The 20,136-nt window shown below is 34.0% G+C and overlaps 2 protein-coding genes across 2 annotated transcripts; one reads left to right on the forward strand and one right to left on the reverse strand.

Annotated features, from left to right (window-relative positions):
- On the reverse strand, nucleotides 1,020-5,743 carry LOC109347466 (eukaryotic translation initiation factor NCBP). Its single transcript, XM_019587338.1, has 6 exons — nucleotides 5,482-5,743; nucleotides 3,924-4,019; nucleotides 3,727-3,831; nucleotides 3,506-3,583; nucleotides 1,528-1,647; nucleotides 1,020-1,394 (listed from the first exon to the last, which is right to left on the reverse strand). The coding sequence occupies exons 1-6, from the start codon at nucleotides 5,626-5,628 to the stop codon at nucleotides 1,263-1,265; spliced, it is 678 nt and encodes a 225-aa protein (XP_019442883.1). The 5' UTR covers nucleotides 5,629-5,743; the 3' UTR covers nucleotides 1,020-1,262.
- LOC109347467 (5'-adenylylsulfate reductase-like 5) lies at nucleotides 10,878-18,734 on the forward strand. The gene is made up of 4 exons (XM_019587339.1): nucleotides 10,878-11,289; nucleotides 13,990-14,171; nucleotides 17,582-17,706; nucleotides 17,878-18,734. The coding sequence occupies exons 1-4, from the start codon at nucleotides 11,131-11,133 to the stop codon at nucleotides 18,312-18,314; spliced, it is 903 nt and encodes a 300-aa protein (XP_019442884.1). The 5' UTR covers nucleotides 10,878-11,130; the 3' UTR covers nucleotides 18,315-18,734.

Below are 20,136 nucleotides of genomic sequence, written 5' to 3' on the forward strand. Positions count from 1 at the left end.
TTCTTAAGCTTAAATTTTACATTTTCAAAACTTACAGGCTTTTAAAATGTTTAGTACCACCTTTTTATTAAATGAGTCAAGACATCATGTTTGATGTTAAATATATTGGACCATGGATATTATGGCTAGCCTATCTATCATATTCTCATCCCTAATCATAATATTCTTCTCTATAGAGACATGAAAAAGCAAAATATCTAAACCAAATTATAGGCGCCAATCTAGAGAAGCTCCTTAATTGAATTCCTTAACACTTTTTATTCACGGCACATATGTTGTCTCACAATAAGTGTCATGAATTTGTGATTGGTTGGAAAAAAAATAATTAAGTTAAAAAAATTAATTATTAAGTATTTTTCTGAGCAATCATAACTTATGATATATGAACTGACACAAATTATGGACAGAAGATGTGTTCCTTCATTAAGCATAATTTGGCTCAAAATCTCAATCAACCATTTCCTCTTCCATTAGCTAGGACCACAATCATTGGAGACTAAAATAAAGCTCCAATTTCTTCCATTCTTTATCACATGCAAGACCTATACTAACAGATTAAGGTATGCTAATGCATAATCAAGCATTAGTTTATTTGAATTCTTGTTATATTATATCTAATCTTCTTCTTGCCTTGGAACCTCAGGTGTTGGTGCAATTTGGTTTCGTAGTGTTCTTAATTCTCAAGCCAATCTTCAATCATTGAATCTTGCCTATAGTAAATTTGCATGAACTTCTATAGAGAGGAGACTATAAATGATTTGTTAGCTCAATGATAGCAAAAAGATAACAATTATTCTTTTTGTTTGTTTTTATGCTTGAAAACTTTGAAACATTAATTCTTTTCCCATTGTGGTTATTATCTACATGATTTCGTAACAGGATTTAGTTTATAGAAAAATCTTTAAAGGGCCCTAAAAATACTTGTCCGTTTTCAGGGATGGAAGATGTTTCCAAATGCACCTACAAGAGTAATAATATGTTATCTGGGTGAAAAAACCATGTGTCTAAGGAAATAGCCAGAGCAACTTATTTACAACATAGGACTGAGACAGTACACAAAATTAGTGCCCAAAAGTAACCACATGAAACTTACTTAAATCAGTAAAACAGTCACAATGTAGCTGTAGTACATTGAATTCGAAATACAGAAACCAGCCTTCTATCGCCTAACACCATCGTTAGAATATAGCCGACTATTAACTGGCTGCGTGAAAGCAGAGCCAGAAGTGTGGCGAGGAGTTAGGCAAGAACTAGTTGTGTCTTCAGCCTCTCAACCAAGTGTTCCTGTAAGATGACTTGTCTCGCAGAGAGGCATCATGGGGCTTGTACTCCATCACGTAGCTATGAGGAAGCTTTAAGTGACGTTTAATCGAATCTCTCAGACCCATTACAGCCTGCAATGAGAAAGTAGGAATGTTAATAGAGATGCATGAATCTATATTTCTCACACTAAACTAGAGCCTCGTGTATTGGGCCACCCTTTTTAAAAGCATGCACAGACAGATGGGGTTAAGTAATGATGCCAACCTGATGATCAGATGCATTACGGTTCCAGACACTCAATATATCCTCACTGAAACGAATGCTGAGTACTGCACCACATATGTTATCTCCATAATCCAATTGGTCACCCACTAAGGCAAGAACCTGCATTCAAGCCATGTAATATTATTACAAACTTCAACATATATATATATATACACAAAATAGAGATTAAAAATGGTAATTTGGTTGGTTTGTAACTTGCCATCATAAATAAACTTGATTTGAGAGAGGGAAAACAGCACAACAAAGACTTTAGATAAACTCAAAATATTTATTCAACCAAATAAAAGAATACAACAATTTGCTTATATCAATGTTAAAAGGATTAGCATTATTCACCCAGGCACATTTAAAGCAATTTTCTACATATGATCCAATAATAGCTATATCCCAGTAAACATTACTAAGTTGCCCATTGTAATGGTTATGATATATATGGATAGTGTGCCAGCTATATTCAATGAAGTGGCAGGCACTTAAGATTTAGGAACCAAGTCACAGAATAATGAAGGCGGAGTTCATTCCTCCTTGACAGACTAATCAGAAAAGTCATTTACCTTATGCTTTTAATAGTCATGCTTCTCGATCATGAAAGAAGATATATTTTAAAGCAAACAGGTATTTACGAAAAAGGTAGTGAAATCTTCTCTTCTCTATACATGAATATTGACTAAACTCACTTGTATCATTCTTCCCCTAAATGCAGAAAATAATCACCAACGTTCTGATGCAAAATAATTCATCAATAGGCTCAGAGATTCAAATTGTGGACCGCATCACATGATGCGGCCATAATATTAAATCACCACAACCGCATCACACCATAATTGCAGTGTGACACCGAATCACAATGATACGGCCACATCAGGCCATATTGGGTTCAAATTCAAAAACATTTTTTAAGCCCAAATAATTCACACCACAACTGTCACAATGACCACAATTGCAATAACCATAATGGCAACCGCAATTTAAAACATTGGGCTCATGTTATATACAGAGTGACCACAAACCAAGAACCACCATCCTAGGCATTTCAAATGGATTTGGAGATGTGACTAATTCTATATAGAATTCAAAAGTTCATTGGATATTTTTGATGTAATCTCATCTAGTACATAAAACTAGATTAAACATCTATGATAAAAATAAATTAGAAGGGCTAAAAAGTTTAACAGTGTCTTCAAAATGTATAGTGGTACACAATAAAGGAGAGAAGAAAACTTATTGAGATCAGCCTTTTTTGGTACATGATTTTCTTACTGTCGTATCAGAAATTGGTTAAGTTAGTACTCAAGATCCCACAAATCTTCCATAGAAGAAATGTTGGCCCTGCTGGTCCAATATAAAGTTGACATTACTCTACCACATCCACACAATCCAACCTGCATTTCTGGTAGATCTAGATAGGGTTCATTTTTAACTTGCAAAGAAATTTCATTTTAACTATCTTTTTGTCAAAAATTGCATACAGAGGCTTCTAAAACCTTTTCCTGAGCCAAACTCCATGACAGATCAGCTAAAGCTGAAAACTAGTCAGGCACAAGTATGCATTATGAACAACCATGTATAACCAAGAATTCATGCTTTACCAAATGGTGCAGTTGAGAGACGAAAGGTCCAAATTATAAACTGAAATCTTAAAAAATCTTAAAAAGGGTTTTCTCAGTTTCGCTTATGATGAAAATCAACACACACAAAACAAACTTAGTCTCATGGCAAGTTCAGTTATTAGCAACAACATCCGAGACTCGTCCCACTATGTAGGATTAGCTACATGTATCAATCCAGGACATTGGACTATCAAAAACCTAATTCTTAGTGAATTACTATATTCAGTCCATGTTCAAATTCAAATCATAATCAAATAAACTAAAGTGTTAACATTATCCATGCAGAAATCTTGGCATGCATTTTATCAAGAAAGAGATAAAAGCCTCAGGAAAAATATTTAACTTACCAGGTCTTCCCAGAAACGACCTGAGACAACCTTTTTGAATCGTATAATCCATTTACCACCATTGCAGTTAGCAGAGTCCTTTAAAAAATATGCAGTATGTCATTGCAAATTAAAAGACATCTAAAGAACAACCCTCCCCTTTCTCCCTCCCAAACAGTGCAACCTATAAACACTCAATCAACAATAAAATGCAGATTCAGCTAAGGCTTTTAAGTATCTACCTCCCATAAAGGACGGATTCCATCCTTAAAAAGATGCAAATCTGTTGGACTAGGCAGAGAAGAAGGACGAGCAAGATGACAATAGCAGACCCAAAATCCTTCAACCTATTAATATAAACAATTGCCATAGAAAGTAATTTTACAATGAAGTATGAATTCACATTCAACTAGAATCCTTGACATATAAAAGGTCTTACCGTACTGAAATCAACAATTTTCTTTATGTTGTCCTCATATGATGCTTGACTTCGTACTCCAGGTGTGCGCCGTGTGTACCAAAGTACAAACTTGTGCTGCTCGGAGAAATTACCAACACAAAAAAGTCAACTAAATGATCAATTGCACTAAAGCCTCAGGGGAAGAGGGCATAAAACATAACCACAATGCAAAGTTTACATGAATGCCCAATTATTAAGAGTCTGGATCATAAACAAAGTGAAAGAGCAATAGAGAGAAAGGCATAACTGTTATCCTCTATCTACTAAATGGAAGAACCATCGATTAATAGCACTTGATCAACTAGTACAGAGCTAAAATCATGTCTAAAATTAAACTGAAAGATTGTGAGCAGTTTGATAAAGTGCAACTCTCCAAAAAAGCATAACTTGGTAGGCAGAAGCTCATAAATGATTTTATATCTCTAACAAGCAGCCCCTCACACAAGAACCCTTAGCATGGACAATGCACAAGGATGGTTCACCTTGTGCTGAAATATAGTCTTATTTATAAGAATGGGAACAGAAAGAATCAAAACTTAAGGGGTTATTTGCGAGTTAGTTTTTAGAGGGTAAGGAGGGAAGGGAAGGGCTTGGGATCCATGAAATACACTTGTAAGATGGCTCTCAAGCCTTCCCTTCCTTCCCCTCCAAAAAACTACTTGCAAATATACCCTAAGTTGTTGGCCACATGGGCATTGATATATCAATGACTAAGTCGAGGCCCATAAAATATTTATATCTCTAACAAAGAGAGATATAATGCAAGCCGATCTTAATCAAAACCTACAACAACAGCCCTAAATTTTAATTTCCCCCAGAATCTTCCTTGGTGCATATTATACAATTAGTACACAATCAAGACTTTTAATTTGGCCACCAGGTTGCACCACCACATACCTATGGATTTAAATTAAGGAAAATTTAAAGAAATAGTGAATCTTTCTTAAATCTTAAGAAAGTATAGTAAGTTAGATGAGAATAGAGTTTGGCTAATCATATATTCATATTGATTGTCAAAATACAGGGACAACAAATATAGATCTGATATCATCACAAATCCATTTCAGTTATGCTCTCAAACCACCTTAGAGCTCCACAAATATAGATTTGTTCCACTCGATAGGTTTGGCTATATAAATCAAACGACCCTGTAATTCCATCATAAATCTCAGGTGCATAGATAATCCATTTATGTAAAAATCTTCCTCTACCTTGTCCTAAAAGGGCGAACCAGCATACAATGTTCTCACCTAATGGGATCTAGTTAGGGTATATATATGCAGTCTTACCCTCGTAAACAAAAAGATTGTGTGCAGGATTTAAAAATAACTTACAATTGCACCGAGGCTCACTCTCGCAATATAAAAATATAAAAATATAAAAAACACAAAAAATGTTGATCATCAATATAATGTTGTAGATTCCATACAAATTTGGTGCAAGTAAACATTCACTGTGAAAGCAAATAAAAATGAAACCAACATAGATTGAAATTTGTATACATTAATAACTGAATTAATAAATGGGAGAGAGTGACCTTAAGGGGGTGAAGACCGGCTTTGAGATCACGAGCTTGTCGTTCTTCGGCTTCTTTGTTAGCAGCATCAAGTGACAATTGATCAATGCTATTATCAGAGTTGTTGTTGTTGATCTCTAATTCCTTCTTCTCTGAAGTCAAATCCATTATCAATTTCAGTTCCTTAAACCCTAATCCCTTTTTCTCTTCTGTGTTCGGTGGTGTTGTGGTTCAGAGAGAGAAAGAGAAAGCGCTTTGTTCGAGTATCTCTAGTTTTGAACGGTTCGGGCCCGTTTCAGAAGTAGAAGATTGGTCCAAAACGAACCGCTACCTTGAGATATTTTGGATTAGACCATTGGTTGGCAATCACTTTTAAGTTTTGTTAGATGAGTTAAGTGAAAAGTGTATTACTCACTATATCATTTCGCTTGTCAATGGTCATAAAAATAATTAATTATTAAAAATTTAATTTAAATATATTTTTTCAATCAACCATAAGTAATGACACATTTTCTGGAACATCATATGTGCTCTCGATTTATATGGAACTATTATTATATTATCTATTATTTAGAATATTTTTTGAATAGTAAATGATAATTAGATATGCACCATAGATAATGTAGTATTAATATATAAATCTCAAACATTATTAACGCATATATATTTTTCTAGTTAGAATGATTTAAAAAATAATTTATCATCATATTGTTTTCAAGTTGATTCGAGTAATATTTGATTCTATACAGTATTGACAATAATTTTTTAGTTTTATTAAAATGATTAAAAGAGAATATATCATACCATAATCATATAGTTTTAAGTTTAATCATATGTTTTTAAATTGATTTGAGTAATATTCAATTCAAATGGACTTGTTTTCCCAAAAGCATACATTCCTTTAGATCAAAGAATTAATTTCCTATAAAAAATTCATTTTATTTTATAGTATCCATTCTTTATATTAAAGAATAAATTCAACCTTACAACTTTAATTAGTGTAAGTGTAACCCTATATCTTTAACATACAATCCATGTGGCTCATGATTCAATGAGTCTATCCCTCATTATTTTAATTATCCTTTAGGTTATCTTTGCTTGAGAAGAATAAATAAAGAAAGAAAGAGAAAGGAAACCTAAAGTTAAATGAGAATGAGATTCTTTCTCTCATTTAGTAGGAGAGTGTATGAAAAAAAAAATGGTGGACCCACCAACTTTCGGATTCTTTTCTCGTGTGAGAAGAAATAGAAAATTAAGTGAGTTTTTTGCAATTAATATAATGTTTTTTGTTGTATTAAATGTTCATTATTATTTATAAGGGTAAAATTGTCTTTTTAATAAAAATATTTATTCTTTCTAATTATTTCATATATTTTTCCTACTAAACAAATCTTACGATCAACTCATTTTCTCATTTCTTTCTTTTTATTCATGCTCTTTCTTTTTACATTCTCTTATTATATTTTCTTCTCTAAACTAAACAAAATGTTAAAGTAATTTCATCTCACAAGTGTATTTCATGGCTCTCAAGCCTTCCATTATCTTTATTTCCGCTCCAAAATCCAACTTCCAAAATAACTCTAAGGCATTATTTGGGAGTAAGGTTTTTGAGAAGAATGGAAGGAACGGCTTTAGAAAGTCTTCCCCTTGTCTAGAGTTGGATGAAGGAGAGGATAAAGTTTTGAAGGGTCTCTCAAACCCACAAAAACATTTCATGTGACTATTTTTAAAGTTCTCCCAATTTGGAGTTTTCTAGAGATAAAATATCAAAATAACTAAATATTTTTAGTAATATTATATAATTTCTCATTGTTAATTACATTTTTAAAGGAAAAATAAAAAAAATATTTTTACATTGTCATTAGTTTACATTTCTTCTTCTAAATATTATACTCCCAAACAAAAGTGAGAATTTAATTCTTTTTCCCTTCCCTTCTTCTCATTCCCTTATTCCCCTTACTAACCTTTTGTCTTTCTCCTTTTATTTTCCTCATAACTCACAAACAAAACCTAAAGGAAGTGGATTGCAACTCAAACTTATGGCTTAGTGACTTATAGTTGGGGACCACATTTGTTATTCCATTAATTTGTGTCATTCCATGTGCCATTATGTATGATTGATTAGAAAAATATTTAACTTAAATAAAAAATTTCAATATAAAAAGAGTGAGAGAAGAGATGTACTCCCCTTATAATCATAGATTCTATTAAGCCACTACAACTACCTTATTTAGAATTAAAATATATCGATTAATTTTTTTCATTTAGTCATTAATTATTTGTGTTCACTTAAAGATGGATAAAAGTAGGTTTGTGACATAAAAAATAGCATTTTATGTCAACAAAATGAGAAAAAGTTTCTTTTAATACTAAGTTTTTTCTCTAAGAAAAGAAATGGAGCGTTTTAAAAAAATTGAAAATATATTTGCAGTAATAATGATCCCTTTGTTACAATTACACAAGATTATATTTCGTATTCACAATCCAGTTTTGGTAGTGGACTCAAATCATATAATAGGTATTAATAATAAAATAAGTTTGTTTAGTAGTTGTGACTCAATGAAATCTACCACTATAAGTATTTGAGGTTATAAGTTCAAGTCGTGGAAGGTTTCTTTCAAAAGGAATAAATTACTTTAGGGGAAATAATTTAATGAGTGTCACAGTTAGGCGTGAAAATAGGCTAGACCGTCTATCATAAGCTTATTACATGACCTATAACAAGCTAAGTTAGATCAGACTTTTTTTGTAAACAAGTCAGACTTAGACTTTTTGAAAAACCTAGTTAGTTTAACAGATCAAACTTTAGATCATCCAAAAGGCCTATTAAGCATAACAAGTCAATTTTTAAAGAATTAGAGGCCATAGTGTTATATCAATTCTTAAAGAATTAGAGTCCAAGATAGTCAATTATTTTGTCTAACTTGGTGACAATGAAACACAAGAACGACCATCCTTGGGCATAAGGGTTATTATCACTTAGAGATAGTTTTTTATTTTATGTTAATATCATTATAACCAAAGGCAACATTCAATAACTTTAAAACATAAAGGAGTAAATTGATGCTTTTAATTGTTAGACTATGAAATTGAAACCTAAAAAATTAAGATAAAGGACTTAAAGAGTATTTTAGCCTATAAGAATTATTGTTTACTTTGATACATAAGTGTGTATGCACACACATAAAGAGAGATATGTTGAATTAGACCAATACATGAACTTTTGATTCAAAATGGATCATGAACTACGAATTCTCTTAATACAAAGTCAATAAAGACATCAGACTCTTATCCTAAAATACCATATTGATCTTGATGTATATGTAATGTTAGGGTCATTCAAAGAGACCAAAATGACATATCTTTATGATATTATTTTATTATATCACTTACAATTAGATGAGATAATACTAGGATATAACATATTTAATGGATAAATATTCAATAAAAGATGTTATCATATTAAATGGATGTCTACAAGAATTTGATAAAGATCGAGGGCAAGATTATCAACAAAAGGGATCATTTAAAATTCATGTAATCCAAATGGATACACATCATTCTAGGGTTTACAAATATCCAAACTAAGGTGCACACTTTCTAACCATCACCTATTTTAGAAAGAGTTTAAAATTTGTGCACTGGCAGTGTAAAGTTTTTTACACTGTCAGCACATCATCCACCATTGATTTGTATTACTTTTGTTTGAGAGTCAATGGTAGTTAATAAATCAATAGTAGATGATTGATTGACAATGTAAAAAATATTTACAGTGTCAGTATATACATATTAAATCCTTTTAGAAAACTATGTAGTTTTGATTTTTCTTGTTCATTGAATGATACATAGGACCAAGGGTTATACCTTACGAGGCTAAACTAATATTTTCATGCATGTCATGATTTTACTAGACAAGAACATGGTTTCCCACCTTGGACCGATAACCTACAAACCCCAAGAATTAACAATAACATCAAAGAATCTTGAGGATAAGCACCACCATGGAACACATGCCTATAGTAGATCGATATTGGTACATTGGCATGACTTATACATAATACATGGGGATTTGTAGGTTGACTCACCAATTCCTCGATAAAGAGATATAAATTTTCCAACCTAAGAAAACCATCACATACACACAAAAAGAGAAAACTGAGCACACTCCATTAGTTACTTTCACCAAAGATGAGTCTGACCATGACACTTTTATTCATAAAGATCCTCTCAGCGTCTTGATAAGTAAGATTCTTGTCAATAAACATCATGTATTGCAATACTTTTCTCAAGATGAGCTTGGCACTATATAATCTCATGCCTTGCCACCATAAGTTGACAAGGTGTGAGTAAAAATCCAACTCTCATATGGCATGTGAAACTATTATCCACATTCGAGTTTCCTCGTAGGAGTAAGACCATGTTCATGAAATTCTAATCATGGAAAGTCCATCCTTATACAACATTATTTTGAAAAGGTCATCCATGATCATGTCGAGAGCACTAATGTCGACCTATCATCTCTCAATAATGTTCATATATTCTGATGAGCTCCTCACCATTTGAGGAGATCAACAACTTGCCTAAATCATTTACCAAGAGAATGTCTAAGTCTATAAGGTGGAACCTAAGGATCAATAATGAAGACTTTTGCAACCTTATCTGCACTCAATGCATGAGAAAACTTTGGGGAGATGTGACTATAACAAGACGAAGAGTCCGAGGACCTTTACCTCGACTTGAAACCCAATTATAAGTACAAATCTCCTAGATGAGTTGAGGAAGCATCATTTATATACTCCATCAAGCATATGCAATAACGTATTTTTGCAATCATCAAAACATAATGCATTGAAGCATTGGGGAAATCTATATTTCCATATCCATCAAAACATTCCATATCCACCACCTCTAGATCCGTACATGCAACACCTGTGATAATACAATTCTCCACTACAAAACATCGACACACAATTTCCTAATCTCATCAGAGTCATCTCACCATGCCGATGTACAACATTGTCATCCTCCATCTCATGTTACTCCTAGTTAATACCACTTATAATCTTCCTTAACTAGTTTGCTCATTTTCTTACTTTGCCCTTTTCTTTGAAAACCATACAACTTGAAATAGTGGTCCAAAGAAGAAATAACAGTTTACCCTAAACTAACATTCATATGAAAAAAAGTAGGGATTTGAAACTTTTTAAAAAACTGAAGACCAAACTAATTTAAAAAAATAATTAAGTAGCTAAATTGAAGATTCACAAATAAATAAATAAATGAGAAAAATATACTCAAAAATAGAAAAAAAATAAAAACCAAAAAGATAATTACTGATTTGCTGTTCAAATTTCTCACGATTAGGAGAGAGAAACCAATTCTAAATAAGTTAATGAATTTCTGAAATAGAGAGACTCCATTGACCGTAAATAAACACAACATTCGAATTTCCAGCTGGAAATTGTTGCTTCCTTCTCCTTCCATCTTTTTTGTTATCAATCAACCACCAATCCCACAACCGCCACCGCCACCGTTATTACCGCCGCAACCTCTTACAATTAAACAAAAACAAAATCATAACAACAACAAAAAGAAACCTAAAATTCTTGTTTTTTTGTTTTCCCTTTTTACCCTCTCGTTTCTCTTCTATTTACTTTTCGATCATTTTCAATGGCGTTTTCTTCATCCATGGTTTCCTTGCTTATTCTTCTCCTTTTATGTTTCTCTTCTGGGTATTCGTCCCCTTTGTGCCTTCCACAATCTTCTTCGTTTCTCTATAATCTTCAATCTCAGTGCCCATTTCTGATCCAATCTAATCCACCTCTTCAGGTACCTCTTTCTCTTTGATTTCAATTTCCCATTATTTATTTATTTATTTGTGTAATTATGTCGATTGGGATTTGTTTGATAGAGGATTTTGTTTTTGTTCGAAGATATTTAGGTTGTTTTTGTTTTCTGTCTGTTGTTGGGTTTATGATTTATTGAGTTTTGGTATCATGTTTTCTTTGACACTATCAAGAGCATCTCTCATCCGTTGGGTAAGGAACTAATCCCTTTTGGATTGCATGAGTGTCCATCTTAACGAGCGTTGCTCTCAGGAATCGAACCCGTGACCATCCTGGTATCTAGCGAGACTTTACAACACTGGATCAACGCCTTGTTGGTAATGTTTTTCTAGTATGAGCAATTGGGTTAATGATCTGATTTGAATAAATCAAATCAATTTTATTCAAATTAAGTCATCATTTTCAATTTTAGTAGATTCCAAACACAATCTCCGTAAAAAATGGGGAATCAGATTTCTTTTTGGTACTACCATGGGTATCCTCACATTATGGGTAAAGAATTAATCCCTTTTCGGGGTGCATGACTGTCCTCCCAACAAGTGTAGCTCCCAGAATGGGAATCAGATTTGACAGTGTAAGACAATTAAAAAGATAACTTGCTAGGAATCTTTTTTGTTACTGATATTCTGATTAATTTCTTATTTTAGGAGATAGACATGAACATAATAGGAATCTTTTGTTGTTGTTGTTGTTGATATTTTGATTAATTTCTTATTTGGGGAGATAGATATGAACTTAATATTGATGTAGGCATGTTGAGATAATTTCTATTCTATATGGTTAATTGTCTTTTAGAATTGCTTGTCTAATTATAGTGAACAATTGAATTCATTATAGAGCCTTCAATGTTGAAGATTTCTTTTATCACTTTAGAGAAGGAGAACAATTACTGTGCTTAGTTCTTTGAAACAATTAGTGCTATTGTAGTATTTGTGCTTTTGGCTTAATCGATATGTAATTATATATATAATTATGATGGTCAGTTTTGTTGGATGATCCTCTGGCATCAAACTAAAGGGCAGGTAATTCAAAAAAGATTTTAGAAAACCGGTTGCGATTTTAAGATTGGGGATCTAATTAAAGCCTTCCTAGAAACCGTTTTTGGTCCTATCTCAAGCATCTAGATAAATATGTATTATAGCGTCGTTCATCCATGTAGCCTACTCCACTAGTGGGACTAAGAAGTGGTTGTTGTTTTACTGTTGGATTGAAGTGTTTACGTTTTCTTTTTCATTTTTTATAATAGGTAGACAGTACTCTTCAAGCCCCCCTCTTTCTTTCCCACAATTTTCCATATGTGTCAACCTGTGTTCATAGCTTGGAGTTTTTTAGTGGATTTTGGGAGAAAGAGAAAGAAAAGGAGAGAACATGAGTGAGGTCGAGAGAATCTGATAGGAGGGGAGGGAGAGTGCTTGGGAAATAGATGAAAGAGTCATGAGGGGGCCATAGTCAATTTTTGTGGGCATGAAGCTTGGGTGAAGAGGATGTTATAAGATGTACAACGGAAATTAATAAGAGAAATTGAGAAATTTTTTAACATGGTCAAACCAATAGTGAACCACATGATTACTTCCATTAGTGAAATGAGGAGAATATTCACTATGATAAATGCAGATCATAATGTGTAGCTGCTCGACACTCAAATTCTTTTCCCATTACACTCACACTCAAACCCTTTTCCCTAGACACCCACCTCTACACTCCGCAGTTGGTCCTAAGTCCAAATAAAAGGTGAATGTTGTGTTAGACAGTCGATAACTACACTTGTGAGCTTATCATCAAATCTAGACCTTTCATCCCACTTATGTGGTCCTCAATTAATCTATTCCTTTTCAAATGAGTAAAGACACATGACTTCGTAATTACCCTTGATTCTTTGTTGCAAAATAATTTGGCTATGTATAAAATGGATATTAGACTTATTTCAAAATTGTAATCACTTTCCCATTTAAAAGTCCAAGGAATTTTAAATTAACTGACTTTTTATTGGATTTAAGATAATGTCCTCTTTATATTGATTGGAGTGACATGCTAAAGAAGAGAAAGGGGCAGATTAGCTGTGGGTAGTTTCTTTGATAATTACCTGGTATGTGGTATGGGTATTGATACGTGGTTTACTTGGGTATGTGGTTCATCATTCTTTAAATTAATCTTAAGAGACCGTCTTTATGACGAACCCAACAAACCCGTTATTTGGTATGCGGTATGGTGAATCTGCTATGCGGCACATAGGGTAAATGAAAGAATTATGTAACTATGATTTCTTTTATTTCGATGTGCTATTACAGGGCTTTTCAATAATTTTATTGATTCTTTAAGCCCTACCAAAATTCTTTTGACTGTACAAAATAAAGGCCACAAATTGTTATATCTAGAGGTTAAGGTTAAGGTTATCTGTCTTGTGACCTGGAGGTCATGAGTTCAGATCTTGGAGACAGTCTCTTCATCAACGAGCATAAGATTGCATAAATCTACCTTCTCCGTACTCCACTGGGGAACTATTGGGATTTTGATTCCTGAATATTTTGTTTTGTCTTTTGATCTCATAATATGAGCTAATAATGACACAGATTAAAAGATATCATTATATTTTGCTAACTCCTCTGGTTTTATATTTTGTTACCCTATACCAATTTTCCTATTCTGGTGATGAGAATTTAATTTTTCATTTTCATTTGTTAAGGTGGATGGAAATTTCATAGAAGGAGTTTTGTCTGGGAGAAAGAGCATTGGATATATTTCTATACTCTTCTATGCTTCCTGGTGTCCATTTTCACGCAGAATGCTTCCTGAATTTGAAACTCTTAGTTCCATGTTTCCCCAAGTAGAACATTTGACTTTAGAACAATCATCAGCATTGCCAAGGTTTTAAACTTTATTCTGCTTCTGTTTTTAAGTTTATGGATGACAATGAAATTCATTTGTTTTTCTATTTGCTTGGTTTGGGGATGTTGTACACTTAAAGTTTAGGGTAGAATGAATTTGCTTCATTGAATTATTCTAAGAATCCATCAGTCATATGATTCAAGGATATTTCCCTCACACTATAATTGCAATTATGACAGCACTTATACAAACAGATCCCTATGATTCAGGGATATTTCCCTCAAACACTAACTGCAATTTGCTAAATAATACAAATAATAAAATATTGTTTCTTGACAAAAACCATGCCACCTATTAAAAATAAGGGCAAAAGGGCTTTCCCATTTAAAAACTAGGGTTCCACGCTTGTTGTAGTAGGTTATGACCCACGATTTGGCCCATGAAGTCACTGCTCTTTGACTTGCGACATGCGCAATGACCATTCGCGCTGCTAAATGCTATTTAGGGCTCGTTTGTGAGTTGAATTTTGGAGAGGAAGGAAGGGAAATGGGAGGCTTGGGAGTCATGAAATATACTTGTGAGAAGGCTGAGAAGCCTTCCCTTTCCCTTCCTGCCCCTCTAAAACCCAACTTACAAACAAACCCTTAGGCCTTGTTTGGGAGTGGGATTTTGGAGGGGAAGTGAAGGGATGACTTTGGAAAGCCTTCCCCTTGTTTGGGAGTTGGATTAAGGAGATGGGAAGGTTTTGGAGGATTTCTCAAACCCTCCAAAACCCTCCATGTGTCTATTTTTAAAGTTCCCCTAATTTGGGGTTTTTTAGGGTTTAGGGAGAGGATTTCCTTCATTTTCCCTTCCCTTCCTCTCCCTTCATAACCCTTTGATCCCTCCCCTTCCCTTTCCCTCCTAACTCCCAAACAAAGCCTTAAGTCGCATGAAAGGGCCGACGACCATTGCGACACCGCTATCCTAATTCAATGGCGTACTATTGACTATTTAGGGATAAGCCATGGTTCATGTGACAGATCACATGATTTTATTGGAAGAGAATAATGCAGAGTTGGAGGATAGGATAGAGGAGAGTAGAGAAGATGGAGCAATGCTTCTGGTTGAAATAACAAAGGAGTTGGGTAACCATAGAGTGGTACCACAGGGAATGGTTCATATTCAGACCAACAGGGCTTGGATGAGTATCATATGACACTTAAGAAAGTAGAACTGCAAATCTTTGATGGAGAAGACCCTATGGGATGGATCGTGGGCTGAAACCTATTTTGAAGTGCAGAATATTAGGGAGGATGTGCGGGTCAAGTTAGCCAAGTTAAGCATACAAGGTTTAACCACCTCGGATCAATTTGCTGTGGGAAACAGAAGACTATCTCACTTGGGATAAATTGAAGAAGGCTTTGATTGCAAGATTTGGAAACCTGTTCCAGGAGTTGATAGAGAAATACATTGAGGCTTTTGAACTAATTTCCTCTGATACAACAGTTACCGGAGGAGCAATGCTTGGGGGTACTTAATTGGTAGCTTTCAACTAGAGATTAAACACCGGATCCATACTTTTAACCCCCAATGCTGCACTCAACCCATGCAATTGGCTAGAGATATAGAAGTGGAGTTGGCTGAATTGCACACATACAACGCGGTTACGAAGGGCAGAATAATAATTGTCAACATCGTGGTTCAGTGAAGTCTGTGAAAAGTGGAGATGTTACATCAGGATGTGAGTCACATTATAATTGCTTCAGCTAAACTATGTGGAGGTTGGATTAGTGACCATAATCGAAACAGGTGTGACTAGCTTTTCACCAAACTGTAGTGGGTCCTTTCTAACTGTCCACCAGGAGAAAAATAGGGGGAGAAGGCTCTAATTCTGCCGAAATAAATGAGGTCTGCGACACTCAACATGTGAAGAAGTGATGGAGAGAAAAGTAAGAGGTTGTATTTTAGGTGTGGGGAAAATTTTCACCCACTGCACAAATGCAAAGAAAAACAGTTGATGTAGTGAATTTAGGAGATAATAAAACTATAAATGAAGATGGTGAAGTGATTGCAATTGAAGTTGAGGAATAAGAATAATTATTTAGGAGCAGACCGTTAGGGCAATTCAATAAGAGCAATTATTTAGGAGCAGTTATGTTGGAACTTGATGGTTTTGAATGCAAATTAATGAGACCATTAATGGTGACTCTTGGGAGTGTGAAATGAAAAAACTCCCAAGTCCCACATTGGATGGAGGATGGAGTTTGAAAGACTTTATAAGCCTCCTTGGGGTGTATCCCGAGGGGTACAATGAGTTTTGTAGGTGAATGATGACTCATACAAACAAAACTCCTCCTCATGCACGCGCACCACCACCTCCTCATGCACGCGCACCACCACCTCCTCTTCCGCCGCCGTCAAGTCAGCTCGGCCTGGTTGGGTTCGGGCTTGGGCCCAACATTATCTTTTAAACAAATTTTATTTTATTTAATTTTGGACGTGTGGCTGACCAAGCTGACCAAGTCAACACACGTGTGACACATGTGTGACTGAGTTAGCACATGGTTGGAAGAGTAACGAGTGTGGGAGAGAAACTCGGTCAATGGAGGAGAATACGTCGGATCAAGGTGGCCGTTGGAGGCCTCAGGCTATAAGTAGAGGCCTCCTCCCTTCATATTTCCTCGTCCCAGTTGAGCACTATTTCCTCGAGTTTCTTCTTTCTCCCTCATACTCTCTGCCTAAGCATTTTTGGCAAACTTCTCTCTCTTTTTTTCCGTGACACTCAGAATTGGCACAGACAACCAAATTGTGGGAATTTCGAGAACTAACACTTATAGTAGATTGTGAGAAAAGATTTGACATTGATAACTATATTGTGGGTGTATTCGAGATCAATTCTTATAGTGCAGTAAGAATTCGAAAACATAGAACTGAACTGTTTTATTCTGGGGATGACATGGTTGATAATCTACTTGCACATTTTGTGCAGTACCACGAAATGACTTAAAGAGAGTGAACTGGTCATGACTTAGCCAATAAGTATTCTTTCGTGTCATTCAGAATAGTTGCAAGCTACTTAAACTACAAGTTATATATTTTTTAGAAGCAGTTATGTGGCACTTGTTTTGTATTTTCATTTTTAATGTATTGTGTGATGGTTGACGGGTATTAAGTGTGTTTTTGTAGTTTTCTGAGTACATATTTCTGTAGGAGTTCCTGGAACTCTATGACAGAAAGCCATTGCTGTTGTGTGTGTAGTATTGGTCTCTGGGAGTTTATTGTATTGTTTATAATTCCTGTGTTTATTAGTAAAACTATTCAGTTTAAGTCTGGTGTTCTATCAGATATTCTTTCATTTTCTACTTTGCATTTTGCATATAGAATTTGAATTCAACCTAAATTTTGGCATACATTATTGCCTTCATTTATACATCTGTTGATATCTCTGTTCTGCTCCTGCTCTGCAGCTTATACTCAAAATATGGAATCCATAGCTTGCCGGCTATCTTGCTGGTCAACCGGACATCAAGGGCGAGATATGATGGTCCAAACAATCTTCTCTCCCTTGTTGAATTTTTTCAGAGAAACACAGGTAAGCTTCTACCGAATCTTGTTTCGAAAACACCCATTTTTTTGGATCTGATTCTTCTTCTATAGCTAGGTGGTTTCTGTAAACAATCCTTAAATATTTTTAACAATTCAATTTACATAGGAAAAATGTGTTGAATACTGATAAGTCACTTTAAATCATTACCTGTCTCAGGATTGGAAGTGAGTGGTAGCATTGCTGTTGCTCAACTAAGCAACATGGCTAGTGATGATAATTCAACTATGAAGTCATTGATGGGTTTGTCTCTTAAAGAAATATCAATCAGGGAACCCTACTTAGTATTCTCTGTATTGTTTCTCTGTTTGAGGATACTTCTTTTTGTATTTCCGAAGATTGTATCGCGTCTTCGAGCATTCTGGGTTTCCTATATCCCTCATCTGAATATGCAAATATTTGGGGAGACGAGTCAAGTAATCGGACGCGTGCTTCATGCAATTGACATCAGGAGGATATGGACCAAGCTAAGACTATGCAAGACCAGGAGCTTTCATGAAAGGGCAAGAAGTGCGCGGGTATGGGCTTCGTCTCTGGCTTCGGTTTCTCTCGGCGAATCATCATCAGCTAGGTCATCATCTCAAGGTTTGAACTAGCAATCTTTTTATGCCATTTGAGGGTAGTGAAGAGTTTATTTTTGTGAGATAATATCCTCAAGCTGCAGCAAAGCTTAGCACTAATAGCTTAATGTTGATTTCTGCCAAAGTTGGGTTTTTGGAGGAAGCAAACATGCATGTAAATTTGAGAACTTCTTTTCTGTTTTTGTAAATTAGTTGTTTGTGAATGAAATTTTGTTTTTTTGTCAACGAACATGATTTACGGTAAAACATTATGATGTTGTCCGATTTATATAGTCGACACCACTTAATGGGACTAAGACTGATTGTTATTGTTGTTGTACTTTAATATAAGAATCTTCCACACTGAAGCAGTCTGAAGCACGGAATTTTGTTCAGGTATTGTCTACCTGTCTACTACACGCAGAAGTGACTAAGTTGGAAGAAAGACCCTTTACACTTGAAGGTTTTTATTTACTCTTATACCAATATCATTTGCAATGGTGTGCCTCGGCGCAACGGTAATTTTGCCTTATAACCTGAACATCATGGATTCAAATTCTAAAAACAAGCTTTTTTGTTGTGAAGGTAAGGTTACATATATCTATCTTCCCTAGACTTAGCTCGGTGAGAATCTTATGTACTGGGCCACCATTTTTTTGTAACCAGTATCATTTCACTTCATAAGCTGAGTGTGTTTTTGGTTGTGTTTTATTTTGACTAAAACAATAACATACCACCTTGACTTGTGGTTTGTTAATATCTTTGAAGTTCAGGTATTGGCTAGTAGAATTGAGAGAGAAGATTGTAGAACGTTTTTCATTCAATAAGTTGGTTCATATATGTACGATATTCTTGAGTTAGGATCCTCACAAGTGTTTCAAAATATTAAAGGGAAATGCAACCAATGATACAATTTTTTTTTTTATTATAATGAAATTACACTTTTGCCACTACAAATAAGTGTAAAAATATGTACTTGGTTTTCTAGGTTTTCTATTAATGGAGAATATCTTCATACTAAATTCTCTTACTTACCAGAAAATGAAAATGTCACTTATAAACTAATTATTAATAAATAAAGTATCACTTTGTTGTTAGGGGTGCTCATACACAGATTTTTAATGTGTAACTTGAAGGTACTTTGATTGATATCATGAAAGAGGTAATTTTTTGGTCGGGTGGCTTGTACAAATTTTGACATTATATAAGCACTAAAGTTTAGTAGAAAACATAAATTGAGAAATGTTTTACAATATATTTCTCAAAAAAATTATAATACCCTAAAATATTTCCATGATATGTGAGGTATTAATTAGTTTAAAATCTATATGCTTTGTATAGATATAGATATTTAAAAAAATTAAATTAATTATTTAAAATAAATACATAAATAAAATTATATTAACATATTTTAAGAAAAATTAATCTTAATATAATGTATAATTAAAAACCAATATTTGAGAACATTAGAGCATACTATTTTTTTTAAAATATCAACGAGATTTTAAAAAAAGAAAAGAAAAATCTAGATACAAAATATTCATTAATAATTGTAAAATTTAAATTATAGGTGCATACAAGTAATACAAATAATATTGATTAGTGGAGGCAACTGAAAAACATGGCATACATGATAAAAGAGAATGAATAACAAATACTTGTTATATGAATAGATCTTGATTGAAAAATATTTTTTCTAAAAAATTAATTATTAAAATAAGAATACTTTATAAGCCATCATCAGTGTTATTAATACTATACCGATCATCAAATTGATTAGGGTATTGGTATAGTCGTATAGCGATTCAATCGGCGTTCACTAATTAAACCGCATATAATGAAATTAGATATATATATA

This window comes from Lupinus angustifolius, chromosome LG05, assembly GCF_001865875.1.
Source record: "Lupinus angustifolius cultivar Tanjil chromosome LG05, LupAngTanjil_v1.0, whole genome shotgun sequence".
Taxonomy (NCBI): domain Eukaryota; kingdom Viridiplantae; phylum Streptophyta; class Magnoliopsida; order Fabales; family Fabaceae; genus Lupinus; species Lupinus angustifolius.

Bases quoted from the DNA above. Each gene is read 5' to 3' on its own strand.
- LOC109347467 (XM_019587339.1), top strand. From the start codon at position 11,131: ATGGCGTTTTCTTCATCCATGGTTTCCTTGCTTATTCTTCTCCTTTTA. The intron at 11,290-13,989 runs GTACCTCTTTCT...TCATTTGTTAAG, and splicing joins AATCTAATCCACCTCTTCAG to GTGGATGGAAATTTCATAGA. The intron at 14,172-17,581 runs GTTTTAAACTTT...CCTGCTCTGCAG, and splicing joins CAATCATCAGCATTGCCAAG to CTTATACTCAAAATATGGAA.
- LOC109347466 (XM_019587338.1), bottom strand. From the start codon at position 5,628: ATGGATTTGACTTCAGAGAAGAAGGAATTAGAGATCAACAACAACAAC. The intron at 4,020-5,481 runs GTCACTCTCTCC...TTCTCCGAGCAG, and splicing joins CCGGTCTTCACCCCCTTAAG to CACAAGTTTGTACTTTGGTA. The intron at 3,832-3,923 runs GTAAGACCTTTT...TTATATTAATAG, and splicing joins AAATTGTTGATTTCAGTACG to GTTGAAGGATTTTGGGTCTG.